At 47.5% G+C, this 17,159-nt stretch overlaps 1 protein-coding gene across 1 annotated transcript; it reads right to left on the bottom strand.

The window, feature by feature from the left end:
* Window positions 1–1,978: 1,978 nt before the first annotated feature.
* LOC309545395 (uncharacterized protein) lies at window positions 1,979–14,937 on the bottom strand. The gene is made up of 2 exons (XM_082244577.1): window positions 14,819–14,937; window positions 1,979–3,978 (listed from the first exon to the last, which is right to left on the bottom strand). Exon 2 carries the CDS (start codon window positions 3,960–3,962, stop codon window positions 2,097–2,099), a length of 1,866 nt encoding a protein of 621 aa, XP_082100703.1. The 5' UTR covers window positions 3,963–3,978; window positions 14,819–14,937; the 3' UTR covers window positions 1,979–2,096.
* Between the last annotated feature and the right edge of the window lie 2,222 nt (window positions 14,938–17,159).

A 17,159-nucleotide genomic window follows, 5' to 3' on the forward strand; every position in this document is an offset into this window, starting at 1 on the left:
TTTGTAAAAAAAACTCAGTCCAATAAAGGAATGTTCATAAAGGAAAAACAGGGATGATCCCCATACCAGATGCCATGACTGCTGAAAGCTCACTTAACCTTTGTGTCTGGAGGAAAAACCTGCTTACCAGAGGAGATTGACCCTCAAATTAAAGAGTGGTCAAATAGATATGTGCATAGTTGCCAATATTTGAAAATAAATTCCAGGGACACTTTGTAGCACATCTATCAATTACTTACCACACCCACTTCAATGAAGCTCCGCCCACTCCACATAATTAATCTCCGCCTACTTATCATCAGATTATAGGGTCTACTCAATAAAGAGAGGAGTACAGGAAATTGAAAGGGGAATTTTAAACTTGAGGCCAAAGTAGCAGAGTTGGAATAATTCTCCCATTCAGCTGCACTACTTCTGCCTAAAGTTTAAAATTCTCATCACAATTCCCTGCAATTCTAAAGTGTCAAATGTGCTCAGGTTTGACCGTACGAAAAAAATGGAATATGTAAATATAAATAAAGTGCAAAGTATCAATAAGTACATTGCCGGGACAATGTAAATTACCCGGGACAGGCTCCTATTTGCTGGGACTGTCCCGGCAAAAACGGGACAGTTGGCAAGTATGTATGAGCTCTCAAGCACGTAGGTTCTCAACCGCATCAAGACCAGATGATCAAGCTTATAAATATAAACCTCTTCTCCAGTACCAGTTATACGAACCCCAACAGATGATCAGGCCAACCTTACACCTTTATGTCTACTTCCGTTTCCACTCTACAAACCTTTCCTCTCGCAGTTTTTTTTCTTCAAGTCATCTCTGAGCTCTCACACCGCCCCCAGCATGTTCCGGACATGCAACAGGAAATGAGAGGGAATGTTTACAAAGGGAGGACAATTCCCTTCTCATGACAATTGTCATCAGAACATTGGAAGATTTCCTCTCTACTCCTGTTCTGGTGACAACCATAACATTTTGGATTTCCCATCACTTCCTCTCTCTGTATGAATGGTCACCAGGACTAATGCAGAGGGAAAAATGTCTCCAGAATCTATGACAAAGGTTCTGATCCTCCTGTATTCCATCCAAAAGTTTAAAAAAACGAAGCTTTGTTATACATACACCTTGAATTGAAGCTCCGGATACATTTATATTTCTAGTTTTGGATGGAATATGGAAGGGTTAAAACTTGTGACCCCTTTGGTGAGATTTACCTTCATTAATTGTTCCAGAGACCCAACAGATAATAGGAAGAAATCTCCACCAAAAAAACAAGGGAAATCCCAACACTGAGTGCCCATCAGTTTTTTATCAGCTTTTCATCAGTGCCCATCAGTTTTTCATCCATTTTTATTAGTGCTCATCAGTTTTTCATCCATTTTTATTAGTGCTCATCGGTTTTTCATCCATTTTTATTAGTGCTCATCGGTTTTTCATCCATTTTTATTAGTGCTCATCAATTTTTCATCAGTGCTCAATGCTCATCGGTTTTTTTTATATTTTTTTTTTTTTACATCCACTACCAATGCAAAAACAAATGAAAAACCAACCATTTGTCAGTTTACGTCCGTTTTTTGTCCGATCCCTTTTTTTTAACGGAAGAAAAATAGAGCTTTGATCAGTTTCAAAAAACGGAAGGTTGACGGATGCGGATGTAAACTGATGTAAATGGATGATCATCCGATTACATCTGTTTTTCCATAGAGATACATTGATGACCTTTTTATATCTGTCAAGGGATGGATGAAAAGGGGCCATAAGGTTCACATACTAGAATTTTCTTTTGTTTTTTTGACCCTCCAGGATAGATGAAATTAGCTTTTTTTAACCCTTGGGGAAACTTTTAAAACCCAATTTCCCTTTTGATACCAATGCATTTCACCAAACTGGAATTTTAAATTGCTTGATCCTAGACACCAGATACGCTTGGCATACAGCAAAACCGAATTTACTAACTAAATATATTATATTATGGTCAAAGATCCAGCATAAAAAGTGATCCCACACCAGGACAAATGGTGAGAGGTTTACCATCCTGACTTTTTCCATTGCCAGTTGTGCAAATAGTTAACCAATCACATTCCCTAACTTGACCACGTCAATGGTCTGTTAATAGGTCACTCACATGTGCCGATCCTCCACCAGATATCCTTATATAACCCTCCCAAACACATACTATGGCATGGAGGGGCTCAGTGAAGGTGGCAGTGAAGGTGTGGATGTGTCGGATTGGGTCACGCAGCTCGTAAAACGACAGCTGCCCGGCCTCATAATCTAGATATATTCTGATTCTGTCACTGGAGATATAGTAGGGTAACTGGGTTATATTACCGGCATGTCTCACCAAATACTGAGTACCATCCATGTCCAAGCACCATGACTTGTCATTATTTCCAACCAACGACCCAGGCTTTCCTGCCCTGGGTAAGCTGGAGTAACACATGCCGACTCTCCAGCTATAGGCTGGCCCAACATCCACTTCCCAGTAGCGTCGTCCTGAGTTGAAGTTCTGGCTGCTTAACACTTGTGGATAGTCCTGAAATCTCTTTGGTGTCTCGGGGCGATTCTGGTTGTTATAGGACCAGCAGGCCCTTTTTCCGTCATCTGATACCGCTACAAGATTACTGGCTGAGTTCACATCTAGCAATATGTCTGCATCCTGCAATGTCTCCAACATCTGCTCTGAGGCCTCTGAAGTTGCTTTCCCAGATATCCTTATGCAACCCAACGATACCCATATTGCAGCATGGAGGGGCTCAGCAAAGGTGGCAGTGAAGGTATGCAAGTGGCGAATTGGTTCATTCAGAGCATAAAAGGAGAGCTGACCGGCTTCATAATCTAGAAACATCCTGAATCGGTTACTAGAGATCTTCATGGGCAACTGCGTCTCCATGCTGTCATGTATCACCGAATAGCGATCCTCCAGCCGAACCAAACACCATGACTTACAGTTGTTTCCAATTACTGACTGCCATTCTGACCTGTCTATACTGGGATAGCACATTCCAACTCTCCTACTGTCTGATGGTCCAACGTCTACTTCCCAGTAGTGCCTTCCCGAGTTGAAACTCTGGCAGCTTAGTACCTGAGGACGGTGGAACCTCTTTAAATTATTTGGGCGATTTTGCCAATGATAGGACCAAGAGGCAGTTTTCCTGTTGTGTGATATAATAAGCTTGTTATAGGCCGTGTCCACATCTAGTGAAAGGTCTGCATTTTCCGTCACGTCCAATGTTTGCTGCACTTCCTCCGTACTTGGTTCTCTAGTTGTGGTCACACAACCCTCCCATACACATAATGCAGCATGTAGGGGCTCGGTGAAGGTGGCCGTGAAGGTGTGTAAGTGGCGCGTTGGGTCACACAACTCATAAAATGAGATCTGCCCCGCCTCGTAATCCAGATAGATCCTGACTCTATTACTGGAGATCTTGTCTGGTAACCATCGCTCTTCCTTATCATGTATCACTGAATACTGGTTACCAGATCTTACCAAACACCAGGATTTGGGGTTATTTCCGATCACCGACTGCCATTGTGTTCGGTCTATGCTGGGGTAACACATCCCTACAATCCAGCTACGGGATTCCCCACTAACCACTTCCCATAAGTGTCGTCCAGAGGAGAAACTTTGACTGCTTAGCACCTGAGGCCACTGGAATCTTTCTGGTGTCTCAGGGCGATTTTGGTGTATTTCGGACCTGGATGCAATTTTCTGGTCATCTGATATATATAAAAGGTTGCTTGCGGTATTGACGTCCAGTTGTACATCTGCCATTCCCAACAGTCCCTCCTCCGTATCACATAAATCTTCCATGTCTGATTCCTCTGAGACATTTGTAGGATCCGTCACGTTACATAACTCTTCAACGTGGGGTGTCTTCCCAGACAACTGCCGGATCAGATCACTGACTGAGAGTCGACCCTCATCCTGCCTGGGGAGCGTACACAGGACTCCCTCCTCCATGGCTCACTTGAGGTTTCTGTAAAAGTAAAAAAAAAATGTTACTCAAGTATTGAATTAATCAAAACAAAATGTATGATGCAGAACAAAGAAGCAACATTTGCAAGCTACAATCAAGAGGGCTTCACAAACACAGCAATCCAAGTACAAACATGTCCGAGGACAGGCAAAAAAAGATATATAGGTATATTGTCATGATTAGGGGATTAAAGATGATTTGCCTCCATTCTGCTCTGACCATCACTCTCCTCCTCCATTATAAATAACCACATGACCACAGGTTGGAGTTAAATGGCCATAGCAGCCTTTTATTAACAAACTGTATACATAACAGGTAAATAACACGTTAACCACTTAAGCCCCGGAAGATTTTACCCCCTTCCTGACCAGGGGGTATTTTGCGATTCGGCACTGCGTGACTTTAACGGACAATTGCGCGGTCGTGCGACGCTGTATCTAAACGAATTTGGCGTCCTTTTTTTCCCACAAACAGAGCTTTCTTTTGGTGGTATTTGATCACCTGTGCGATTTTTTGATCACGCGCTATAAACAAAAAAAGAGCGTAAATTTTGCAAAAATAACAATATTTTTCACATTTTTTTATATGAAATTCCCCCCCAAAAAAATGTAAAAATCTAAATTTTTTAACATTTTCGGCCAATTTGTTTTATGCTACCTATGTTTGGTAAAAAAAAATCGCAAAAAGCGTATTTTGATTGTTTTGCGCAAAAGTTATCGCGTTTACTAACAAAGGGAAAGATTTTTGTCATTTTTGTTGGTTTTTTTTTTAACGCGTAATGGCGGCGATCTGCGATTTTTTTTGCGGTACTGCGACATTGCGGCGGACAGATTGGACCCTTGACTGACATTTTTGCCACTTTTGGGGTTACCAGTGACATTTCTACAGTAATCAGTGCTATACATATGCACTGTTACTATAAAAATACACTGGCAGTGAAGGGGTTAACTTTTTTTTAAAGGGAGGGGCTATGTGTGTCCCTAGGGGCGTGCTTTCTACTGTGATTGGCTGTGGCTTCAGATGTATGAAGAGTGATCAACGGTTCTACATAGTAGAACCGTATGATCATCCTTCATACACAGGGGAGAATGACAGGCAGCTTGTTTACACAAGCCGCCTGACTTTCTCCCTCTCCCCCGCCGATCGCAGAGTGACCGGCGGACATCGGGTCCGCCGGTCACACGTGCGGGGGGGTCCGTGACCACGCGGGAGCGGGAGCTCGCCTCCGGCGCCGCGCGCTCGCTCCCTAGACCCTCACAAGCTACGTCACTTTGCCTGTGAGGGGCTGACCGCTGACTTAGATAGTCGTGCGGCGGTCGGCAAGTGGTTAAACACAGTTTTTTACTGGAGCCTCAAGGTCCCGGTAGGCATCAAAGAAGGTACCTGCGTCCGACTTAATTTGGCCTCCAGCCGCCACAGCACCGACTCAGAGAAAACCAGTCGCAGGCAGTGGTGTATTTAGGTTTTGTGCTGCCCTAGGCCTGACTAAACTTGTGCACCCCCTAATTTAAATATGACCCACCCTTCCTGTAAATATGACCCACCCTTCCTGTAAATATGACCCACCCTTCCTGTTTATGACCCGCCCTGTCATCTGTAAACCACAGATCACAACCACAGTCTATCAGTGCCCATCAGTGTAGCCTCATCAGTTCCCAGAAGGTCAGCCTCAGCAGTGCCCATCATCATACCATCATATCATACCAGGAGCTAGCGGTGTGACGGCTTTATGGGGGTGCCAGACTTATTTGCCTCCTGGACCCTGCCCTCCAGCCCAATTCACCCTATAAGACTGGCACTATACTAAAAGTGTAGCGCAAGCCGGCAGGGACCCTTTTTAGTGGGGGCTTTTTTGCTGCCCCCCTGTAAAGCGCTGCCCTAGGCCTGGGCCTTGTTGGCCTAGGCCAAGATACAGCACTGGTCGCAGGTACCAACATAAAAACTACTGGGAGCCGTACCTCAGACGTGTCCCTACCAAGTATAAGTTTGCACCATCAGGGAGCCGTACCTCAGACGGGTCCCTACCAAGTATAAGTTTGCACCACCAGGGAGCCGTACCTCAGACGGGTCCCTACCAAGTATAAGTTTGCACCACCAGGGAGCCGTACCTCAGACGGGTCCCTACCAAGTATAAGTTTGCACCATCAGGGAGCCGTACCTCAGACGGGTCCCTACCAAGAATAAGTTTGCACCATCAGGGAGCCGTACCTCAGACGTGTCCCTACCAAGTATAAGTTTGCACCACCAGGGAGCCGTACCTCAGACGGGTCCCTACCAAGTATAAGTTTGCACCATCAGGGAGCCGTACCTCAGATGGGTCCCTACCAAGTATAAGTTTGCACCATCAGGGAGCCGTACCTCAGACGTGTCCCTACCAAGTATAAGTTTGCACGATCAGGGAGCCGTACCTCAGACGTGTCCCTACCAAGTATAAGTTTGCACCACCAGGGAGCCGTACCTCAGACGGGTCCCTACCAAGTATAAGTTTGCACCATCAGGGAGCCGTACCTCAGACGGGTCCCTACCAAGTATAAGTTTGCACCATCAGGGAGCCGTACCTCAGACGGGTCCCTACCAAGTATAAGTTTGCACCACCAGGGAGCCGTACCTCAGACGGGTCCCTACCAAGTACAAGTTTGTACCATCAGGGAGCCGTACCTCAGACGGGTCCCTACCAAGTATAAGTTTGCACCATCAGGGAGCCGTACCTCAGACGTGTCCCTACCAAGTATAAGTTTGCACCACCAGGGAGCCGTACCTCAGACGGGTCCCTACCAAGTATAAGTTTGCACCACCAGGGAGCCGTACCTCAGACGGGTCCCTACCAAGTATAAGTTTGCACCATCAGGGAGCCGTACCTCAGATGGGTCCCTACCAAGAATAAGTTTGCACCATCAGGGAGCCGTACCTCAGACGGGTCCCTACCAAGAATAAGTTTGCACCATCAGGGAGCCGTACCTCAGACGTGTCCCTACCAAGTATAAGTTTGCACCACCAGGGAGCCGTACCTCAGATGGGTCCCTACCAAGTATAAGTTTGCACCATCAGGGAGCCGTACCTCAGATGGGTCCCTACCAAGTATAAGTTTGCACCATCAGGGAGCCGTACCTCAGACGGGACCCTACCAAGTATAAGTTTGCACCATCAGGGAGCCGTACCTCAGACGGGTCCCCTACCAAGTATAAGTTTGCACCACCAGGGAGCCGTACCTCAGACGTGTCCCTACCAAGTATAAGTTTGCACCATCAGGGAGCCGTACCTCAGACGTGTCCCTACCAAGTATAAGTTTGCACCACCAGGGAGCCGTACCTCAGACGGGTCCCTACCAAGTATAAGTTTGCACCACCAGGGAGCCGTACCTCAGACGGGTCCCTACCAAGTATAAGTTTGCACCATCAGGGAGCCGTACCTCAGACGGGTCCCCTACCAAGTATAAGTTTGCACCACCAGGGAGCCGTACCTCAGACGTGTCCCTACCAAGTATAAGTTTGCACCATCAGGGAGCCGTACCTCAGACGTGTCCCTACCAAGTATAAGTTTGCACCACCAGGGAGCCGTACCTCAGACGGGTCCCTACCAAGTATAAGTTTGCACCACCAGGGAGCCGTACCTCAGACGGGTCCCTACCAAGTATAAGTTTGCACCATCAGGGAGCCGTACCTCAGATGGGTCCCTACCAAGAATAAGTTTGCACCATCAGGGAGCCGTACCTCAGACGGGTCCCTACCAAGTATAAGTTTGCACCACCAGGGAGCCGTACCTCAGACGGGTCCCTACCAAGTACAAGTTTGTACCATCAGGGAGCCGTACCTCAGACGGGTCCCTACCAAGTATAAGTTTGCACCATCAGGGAGCCGTACCTCAGACGTGTCCCTACCAAGTATAAGTTTGCACCATCAGGGAGCCGTACCTCAGACGGGTCCCTACCAAGTATAAGTTTGCACCACCAGGGAGCCGTACCTCAGACGGGTCCCTACCAAGTATAAGTTTGCACCACCAGGGAGCCGTACCTCAGACGGGTCCCTACCAAGTATAAGTTTGCACCATCAGGGAGCCGTACCTCAGACGGGTCCCTACCAAGAATAAGTTTGCACCATCAGGGAGCCGTACCTCAGACGTGTCCCTACCAAGTATAAGTTTGCACCACCAGGGAGCCGTACCTCAGACGGGTCCCTACCAAGTATAAGTTTGCACCATCAGGGAGCCGTACCTCAGATGGGTCCCTACCAAGTATAAGTTTGCACCATCAGGGAGCCGTACCTCAGACGGGACCCTACCAAGTATAAGTTTGCACCATCAGGGAGCCGTACCTCAGACGGGTCCCCTACCAAGTATAAGTTTGCACCACCAGGGAGCCGTACCTCAGACGTGTCCCTACCAAGTATAAGTTTGCACCATCAGGGAGCCGTACCTCAGACGGGTCCCTACCAAGTATAAGTTTGCACCACCAGGGAGCCGTACCTCAGACGGGTCCCTACCAAGTACAAGTTTGCACCATCAGGGAGCCGTACCTCAGATTGGACCCTACCAAGTATAAGTTTGCACCATATGGGAGCCATACCTCAGAAGGGTCCCTACCAAGTATGAGTTTAAACCACCAGGGAGCCGTACCTCAGACGGGTCCCTACCAAGTATAAGTTTGCACCACCAGGGAGCCGTACCTCAGACGGGTCCCTACCAAGTACAAGTTTGTACCATCAGGGAGCCGTACCTCAGATTGGAACCTACCAAGTATAAGTTTGCACCATCAGGGAGCCGTACCTCAGAAGGGTCCCTACCAAGTATGAGTTTGAACCACCAGGGAGCCGTACCTCAGACGGGTCCCTACCAAGTATAAGTTTGCACCATCAGGGAGCCGTACCTAAGACGTGTCCCTACCAAGTATTAGTTTGCACCATCAGGGAGCCGTACCTCAGACGTGTCCCTACCAAGTATAAGTTTGCACCATCAGGGAGCCGTACCTCAGACATGTCCCTACCAAGTATAAGTTTGCACCATCAGGGAGCCGTACCTCAGATGGGTCCCTACCAAGTATAAGTTTGCACCACCAGGGAGCCGTACCTCAGACGTGTCCCTACCAAGTATAAGTTTGCACCATCAGGGAGCCGTACCTCAGACATGTCCCTACCAAGTATAAGTTTGCACCATCAGGGAGCCGTACCTCAGACGGGTCCCTACCAAGTATAAGTTTGCACCATCAGGGAGCCGTACCTCAGACGGGTCCCTACCAAGTATAAGTTTGCACCATCAGGGAGCCGTACCTCAGACGGGTCCCTACCAAGTATAAGTTTGCACCATCAGGGAGCCGTACCTCAGATGAGTCCCTACCAAGTATAAGTTTGCACCATACTAACCTACCAGGACCTTGTACCCCGCTGGCTGCCATGACAAAGAACCACCCCAAAAGAAGAAAGCCTCTGTTAAAACAAAAACAAGGGCGGTGGACCGCAAAACCAAAAGTCAGAAAAAAAGAAGAAAATACAAAAAAATGGGAGGTAGGGTGGGAAATATTCTTCAATGCAGCTTTCCTCTGACTGAAGACTTCCTGAGGTCCCTAGCTTGACCTCTCCCTGTAGCTCCACCCCCTTCCTGGTCAAAACACCAATTAAAAGTCCCACCACTTATATTTTCTATCGTACTGGGCTAAAAAACCCCTCCTTGTCCCAAACCCCTTTAACCCCTGTCATGCCGGCCCTCCGTTCATGTCTCTTCTATCCTTTACTCCGGGCCTCTCTTTCTAAAACAAAAAATAGCAATACGTTGCAAAATACAACTTTGATTGAAATTTTTGGGGCCTACAGATTTATGGATATAAACTTAACCACTTTACGTCCAGCTGCCGCAGATGTACTGCGGCAGGCTGGCTCTCCCAGGCAAAGTCCCGTACATGTATGGCGCTCACCTGGGAGGAGCTAGGGGGTGAGCGCGCGTTGCAGGCGGCGCGCTCCCGCCCCCACTCGTCAGCGGGGAAGCCAGTGCGGGTGTCAGGGGGCTTCAATTGCCGCCTGACACCGGCGATCTCCCCCCGCTGACAGAGAAGGAAGGACGGCTGATGTAAACACAGCCATCCATCCTTCTCCCTGAGATGATCACAGAGACCATGTGATCCTGCTATATAAGATCGCATGTCTCTATGGTCATCTCACAAGCCCAACCCCCGCACAGTTAGAATCACTCCCCTAGGCTTACATTTAACCCTTTGATCACCAATAGTATTAACCCCTTCCCTGTCCGTGTCATTAGTACAGTGACAGTGCATATTTTTAGCACTGATTACTGTAGGAATGTCACTGGTCCCCCCAAAAGTGTCAAAAATGTCAGTTAGGGGTCCGATCTGTCCGCCGCAATGTCGCAGTCCTGCAAAAAAATCGCAGATCGCCGCCATTACTAGTAAAAAAAAAACAATAAAAATGACATAAATCTTTCCCGTAGTTAGTAGACGCAATAACTTTTGCGCAAACCAATCAAAATACGCTTATTGCGGGGTTTTTTTTACTAAAAATTTAGCAGAAAACAAATTGGCCTAAAATGTTAAAAAATTTAGATTTTTACATTTTTTTTGAGAATGTCATATAAAAGAATGTGAAAAATATTGTTTTTTTTTTTAAATTGTCGCTCTTTTTTTGTTTATAGCGCAAAAAATAAAAATCGCACAGGTGATCAAATGCCACCAAAAGAAAGCTCTATTTGTGGGAAAAAAAGGACGTCAATTTTATTTGGGAACAGCGTCGCGCGACTGCGCAATTGTTTGTTAAATTAACGCAGTGCCGAATCGCAAAATAGGGCCTGGTCATTCAGCAGGAAAATTCTTCCTGTCTTAAAGTGATTAAAGAGAATGAACTTAAACCATTATAATTTTAGGATGAAGTTTAGTTGAATATTTAAATTTAGAAATTGCATATATTTTTTACGGCATCTGGAAATTTTCCGATTTCTGGGTCAGGTAAGAATTCTGGACAATATACTTGCCTGGTCATGAAGGCATTAGAACTGGTTTAGGAACATCTCAAGACCTATTTGACAGCACCATGTCCAGCAGAAACTGGTTTCTGGTTTCTTTGAGTTTTATAGTAACATTTGACAGTTTCCTGTTTTAAGATTTTGCAGGTTTATTTAGGGACCTCTTCTAGTGCTCCATCAGGACATTGATACCCTTTGGATCTCCTTATGAATCTTCTGTTCCCTAAAGGCCTCTGGTGTTTTGTCAGGGCATTGATACCCCAGGATCACCTTCTGGATCTTCTGTTCTCCAGGGATCCCCTTTAGTGCTTCCTCAGGGTGGTTATACTCCAGGATCTCCTTTTGTATTTTCTGTTCTCCATGGGCCTTGGGTACTCCCTTGGGGCAATGATACCCCAGGATTTCCTTATAGATCTTTTTGTTCTCTAGGGATCTTCTCAGCGGGGGATCCAGGGGAGGGGGCAACGGGGCAATTGCTCCCCCCGAGAAAATATTACTGGCTCTCCCTCCTGCTCTGGGATGGCGGGTCGGTAAGCCCAGATTGCGGGTTCCCGACCCCCCATCCCAGAGCATCACTGTAAATAACGGAGCCGGCACTAGAGGAAGTGGAGCCAATGCTTTCTGTATAGCGTTGGCTCCTATCACAGGCGGAGTGATACCAAATGTACTCCACCTCCGTCTGTGACAGGAGCGATACAGGACGCAGCGGCTCTGCTTCCTCCAGTGCGGTTCCTGTCACACTGATGCTCAGGAATGGTGGGTTGGGAACCCACCAACAGTACCAGCCAGCAGTACCAGCCAGCAATACCCACCAACAGTACCAGCCAGGAGTAACAGCCAGCAATACCCACCAACAGTACCAGCCAGCAGTAACAGTCAGCAATACCCACTAACAGTACCAGCCAGCAGTACCCACCAGCAGTACCTGCCAGTAGTACCCACCAGTACCAGCCAGCAGTATCAGCCAGCAGTACCGGCCATCAGTACCAGCCAGAAGTACCCACCAGCAGTACCAGCCAGCAGAACCCACCAGCACCAGCCAGCAGTACCTACCAGCAGTGCCAGCCAGCAGAACCCACTAGCAGTACCAGCCAGCAGTACCCACCAGCAGTACCTGCCTGCAGTACCAGCCAGCAGTACCCACCAGCACCAGCCAGCAGTACCAGCAAGCGAAACCCACAAGCAGTACCAGCCAACAGTACCTACCAGCACCAGCTAGCAGTACCCACCAGCAGTACCAGTCAGCAAAACCCACCAGCAGTACCAGCCAGAAGAACCCATCAGCAGTACCAGCCAGCAGTAGCCACCAGCAGTACCAGTCAGCAGAACTCACCAGCAGTACCAGCTAGCAGTACCCGCCAGCAGTACTGGCCAGCAGTACCCACCAGCACTGGCTAGCAGTACCAGCCAGCAGTACCCACCAGCAGTACCAGCCAGCAGTACCCACCAGCAGTACCAGCTAGCAGAACCCACCAGCAGTACCAGCCAGCAGTAACCACCAGCAGTACCAGCGAGCAGTACCCACCAGCAGTACCAGCCAGCAATACCCACCAGCAGTACCAGCCCTGTAGGACAGCCAGCAGCAGCCATCAGCCATACCCGCCTTTGAGACAGCAGCAGCCAGCGATACCTGCAGGAATCCTGAGGAAGAAGTCAAGATTGAGGTCAGTTGAGGTGCAGGTAAACGACATCTGTGTGAAAGCAGCCTTAGGCCCCTGTCACACAATCGGTCTAATCAGGTCTGCCTGTCTGTTTTTCACGGGGACCTAATTGGACCCTCCATTCACCTCTATAGAGCGAGCAGCAGATGTAAACGGACTTGTGTCCGTTTACACCCGCCTATCTCCAAACCGATCCACTTAAAAAAACAGAAGGTGACCCGTCCCCTTCTGTCTGGGCGGATCGGAGGGCCCACAAAGTAGATAGGGCTTTGTCCGTGTCTGCTCTGCATATGCTAGACATATGAGTAGACATGGACCTGTCATCTGCCCGCTCCGCTCATTGTGGCCTGCGACCAGTTACCAAGGCACTAAAGTGTTCCTCTCTCCTCAAAAGGCGGTGATACCCTAGGATCGGCTTAAAGATCTTCTGTTATGTTGGGATTCCCTCTGGTGTTTCCTTAGGGTAGTGATACCGAAGGATCTCCTACTGGATCTTCTTTTTTGCCAATGGCCCCTGGCTTCACCTCAGGGCATTGATACTTTAAGATCACCTTCTGAATCTTTAATAATCCAGGGACTCCATTTAGTGCAGGGGTGGGGAACCTTTTTTCTGCCAAGGGCCATTTGGGTATTTATAAAATCATTCGGGGGCCGTACAAAATTATCAACTTAAAAATCTGCCTGTTATATTTGGTCAAACATTTAATTAACTCACCCCTAATGTGATGGCTGCAACTGCTTCTCTTTGGTGAGGTGTGTGATGTTAGCTGGTATCGATGATGTTGCTACTCGCAACTGGTTTTCCAGGTTTGCGTCGGTCAGTCTGGAGCGCAGTCGACTTTGTGGTGGTAAGTTTTGAAAAGAACTGCTGGCAGGTAATGCTGGTGGGCATAGCTGGCTGGTACTGCTGGTGGGTACAGCTGGCTAGTATTGCTGTGGGTACTGCTGGCTCAGGCTGGTACTTCTGGCTTGTACTGTGCTGTGGGTACTGCTGGCTGGTACTGCTGTGGGTACTGCTGGCTCAGGCTGGTACTGCTGTGGGTATTGCTGATTCAGGCTGGTACTGTGCTGTAGGTACTGCTGGCTGGTACTGCCTTGGGTACTGCTGGCTCAAACTGGTACTGCTGGCTGGTACTGTGCTTTGGGTACTGCTGGCTGGTACTGCTGGCTGGAACTGCTGGCTAGTACTGCTGGCTGGTACTGCTGGCTGGTACTGCTGTGGGTACTGCTGGCTGGTATTGTTGTGGGTACTCCTGGCTGGTACTGTGATGTAGGTACTGCTGGCTGGTACTGTTGTGGGTACTACTGGCTCTGGCTGGTACTGCTTTGGGTACTTCTGGTTCTGCTGTGGGTACTGCTGACTCTGGCTGGTACTGCTGTGGGTACTGCTGTGGGTACTGCTGGTTCTGGCTGGTACTGCTGGCTTTGGCTTATACTACTGCTGGTTCCGGCTGGTACTGCTGGTTCTGGCTGGTACTGCTTTCTCTGTCTGGTACTGCTGGTTCTGGCTGGTACTGCTGTGAGTACTGCTGGCTCTGGCTGGTACTGCTGGCTCTGGATGGTACTGCTGGCTCTGGCTGGTACTGCTGTGTGTGCTGCTGGCGGGAAATGCTGGCTAGCAGCGGTGCCGCACTGGAGGAAGAGGCAATGTTTCCTGTATTGGTCACAGGTGGAGTGCATTTGATTATCACTCCGCCTGTGACTCACTCAGACTGTCACATGGGAGCCGGAACTATACAGGAAGCATTGGCTCCATTCTGACAGGTCAGCTGAGAGACACAGACTCCGCTGCATGGGGGGCCGGACCAAATGACTTTGAGGGCCGCATACGGCCCCCGGGACATAGGTTCCCCACCCCTGATTTAGTGCCTCCTCAGAGCACTGATACCCCTGGATCTTCTGTTCTCCAGGTATCTCTCTGTTGCCTCCTCAGGGCAGTAATATCGGAGGATCTCCTCCTAAATTGTCTGTTCTCCACAGATGTGGTTTATCACATAATATTTGGGGGGCTCGCTGTGGACTTTCATATGGTCAAAGCAGAGAGGTTTCAGTAAAGAGGAAATAACCCCACGTAGAGTCAACGTAGATAACGTAAGAGATAATAATACTCTCCTTCTGAACAAGGAAATCCTTTGCAAATAAAAATTCTCTGTAATGTAAATCACCTGCTAAACTCTGGACAAGAATACCCCCCCCCCCCCTTTCCATGCATCCAGTACCTGATGGTTGAAGACCTGGGGTAGGTCCACCACTGCGGTTTACAGATCCATATAAATGTTCAGGCAGATGGAAAAGTCCAGCTCTCCCAGAGAAACACAAGCACCCTGGCTGAGGGAATAGGAAGCGAAACTAAAAACACTCAGAAACACTTTTTTTTTGCACACAGTGAGGCTGTTGAGGGCCGCCTTCTTTTAACCACTTTTCTACCAGGGCAATATATAATCTTTCACACACACGTTAAAATCTGCATTTTTTACTTGAAATTACATTAAACCCCCAAACAATAAAATATTTCCTGAAAGCAGAGGCCCTGTAGAATAAAATGGTGGCAGTTGCAGGTTTTTTATGTTGCATGATATTTGTGCAACTGTTTATCGAACACATATTTTCAGCAAAATAATACACTGAAATCAATTTTAGTAAAAAAAAAACACAAACTAATACCCAATATTGGTAAAATATAAAAGATAAGGTTGCGTCAAGAAAAGAGATATCAACAATGTCAAGCTTTAAAATTTGGTGTGGCTGTGAAATTGTGAGAAACGGAACAGCGCACATTTGCATTGGGGTGTGTATGGGTGTGACGGGTATTTTAACATTTTCTTTTAAATATTTTTTACTTATTTTATTGCAATTTATGTTTTTAACTTTTTATTTTTTTTTTTATTATTATTTTATTAACCTTTATTGCTTTAAATAGCTATTGCTAACATTTTCTTTTTAACCCACCGAATACCAGGATGTTTATAAATGTAAATTGTAGACAAGGGGGTTAAAGAAACACTGCCAGGAGAGAAACATGGAGGCTGTCTTTGAAAATGCTAGTTATCTGGCTGCCGAACTGTTTTACTTTACATTTAAAGCTGAATTCCAGGGAGATAAAAAATATGCAAATAAGTGCAGCTCTGTATTAATTTAATATACACTCACCAGCCAATTTACTAGATACACCTTGCTAGTATTGGGTTGGACCCCCTTTTGCATTCATTCTTGGTGGCATAGATACAACAAGGTGTTGGAAACGTTCCTCAGAGATTTTGCTCCATAGTGACATGATAGCATCACGCAGTTGTTGCAGATTTGTCGGCTTCACATCCATGATGCCAATCTTCCATTCCACCACATTCCAAAGGTGCTCTATTGGATGAGATGTGGTGAGTGTGGAGGCCATTGGAGGACAGTGACCTCATTGTCATTGTGAAGAAACCAGTGGTGAGATGATTGGAGCTTTGTGACATGGTGCATTATCCTGCTGGAAGGAGCCATCAGAAGATGGGGACACTGTAGTCATAAAGGGATGGACATGGTCAGCAACAATACTTAGGTAGGCCGTGGTGATTAAACCATGATCAACTGGTACTAAGGGGTCCAAAGTGTGCCAAGAAAATAACCCCCCACCATTACACCACCACATCCCAAAGGTGCTCTATTGGATGAGATGTTATGAGTGTGGAGGCCATTGGAGGACGGTGACCTCATTGTCATGGTGAAGAAACCAATGGTGAGATGATTGGAGCTTTGTGACATGGTGCATTTGGGGTTGCCACTTCATCTCTTTAAACCAGGACACATATTAACTACACAGGTTCTAAGGCTAATATAATGCACATAAGTCACTTGGTGAGTTTAATTACCACCTTAACCACTTAACGTCTGCCTGCAGTAATATTACTGCGGCAGAGTGGCTCGTTATCGTCTGACGACGTAGTACTACGTCGTCAGACACTCCCCTTTCCCGGCGGCGCGCGCGCGCCTGCCGGAGGCTCGCTCCCGCTGTATTCAGTCACAGCGGGAGTCGGGCCAGGGGAGGAGCAGCGGCGATCGCCGCTGCTCTTCCCCGATCTTCGGGGATCTAGTGTGGAGATCCGCCCGCTTGTGTAAACACAAGCGGGCGGATCTCCTAAATGACAGGCAGGGTCAGATTGCAGGGTTCAGCATAGCTCAACCTGCGATCTGTCCCTGTGTCACTCAGTCACCTCCCCCCACACACGTTAGTAAGCACCAGGCATACATTAACCCCTCCCTCTCCAATAAAATTAACCCCTTCCCTGCCAGTGTCATTTTTACAGTAACAGTGCATATATATAGCACTGATTACTGCAGTAATGTCACTGGTAACCCCAAAAGTGTCAAAAATGTCAGTCAAGGGTCCGATCTGTCCGCCGCAATGTCGCAGTCCCACAAAAAAAATCGTAGATCGCCGCCATTACGCGTTAAAAAAAAAAACACCAAAAATGACAGAAATCTTTCCCTTTGTTAGTAAACGCAATAACTTTTGCGCAAACCAATCAAAATACGCTTATTGTGATTTTTTTTACCAAACATAGGTAGCAGAAAACA

Source organism: Pelophylax lessonae, assembly GCF_965119305.1.
Source record: "Pelophylax lessonae genome assembly, chromosome: 2".
Lineage (NCBI taxonomy): Eukaryota > Metazoa > Chordata > Amphibia > Anura > Ranidae > Pelophylax > Pelophylax lessonae.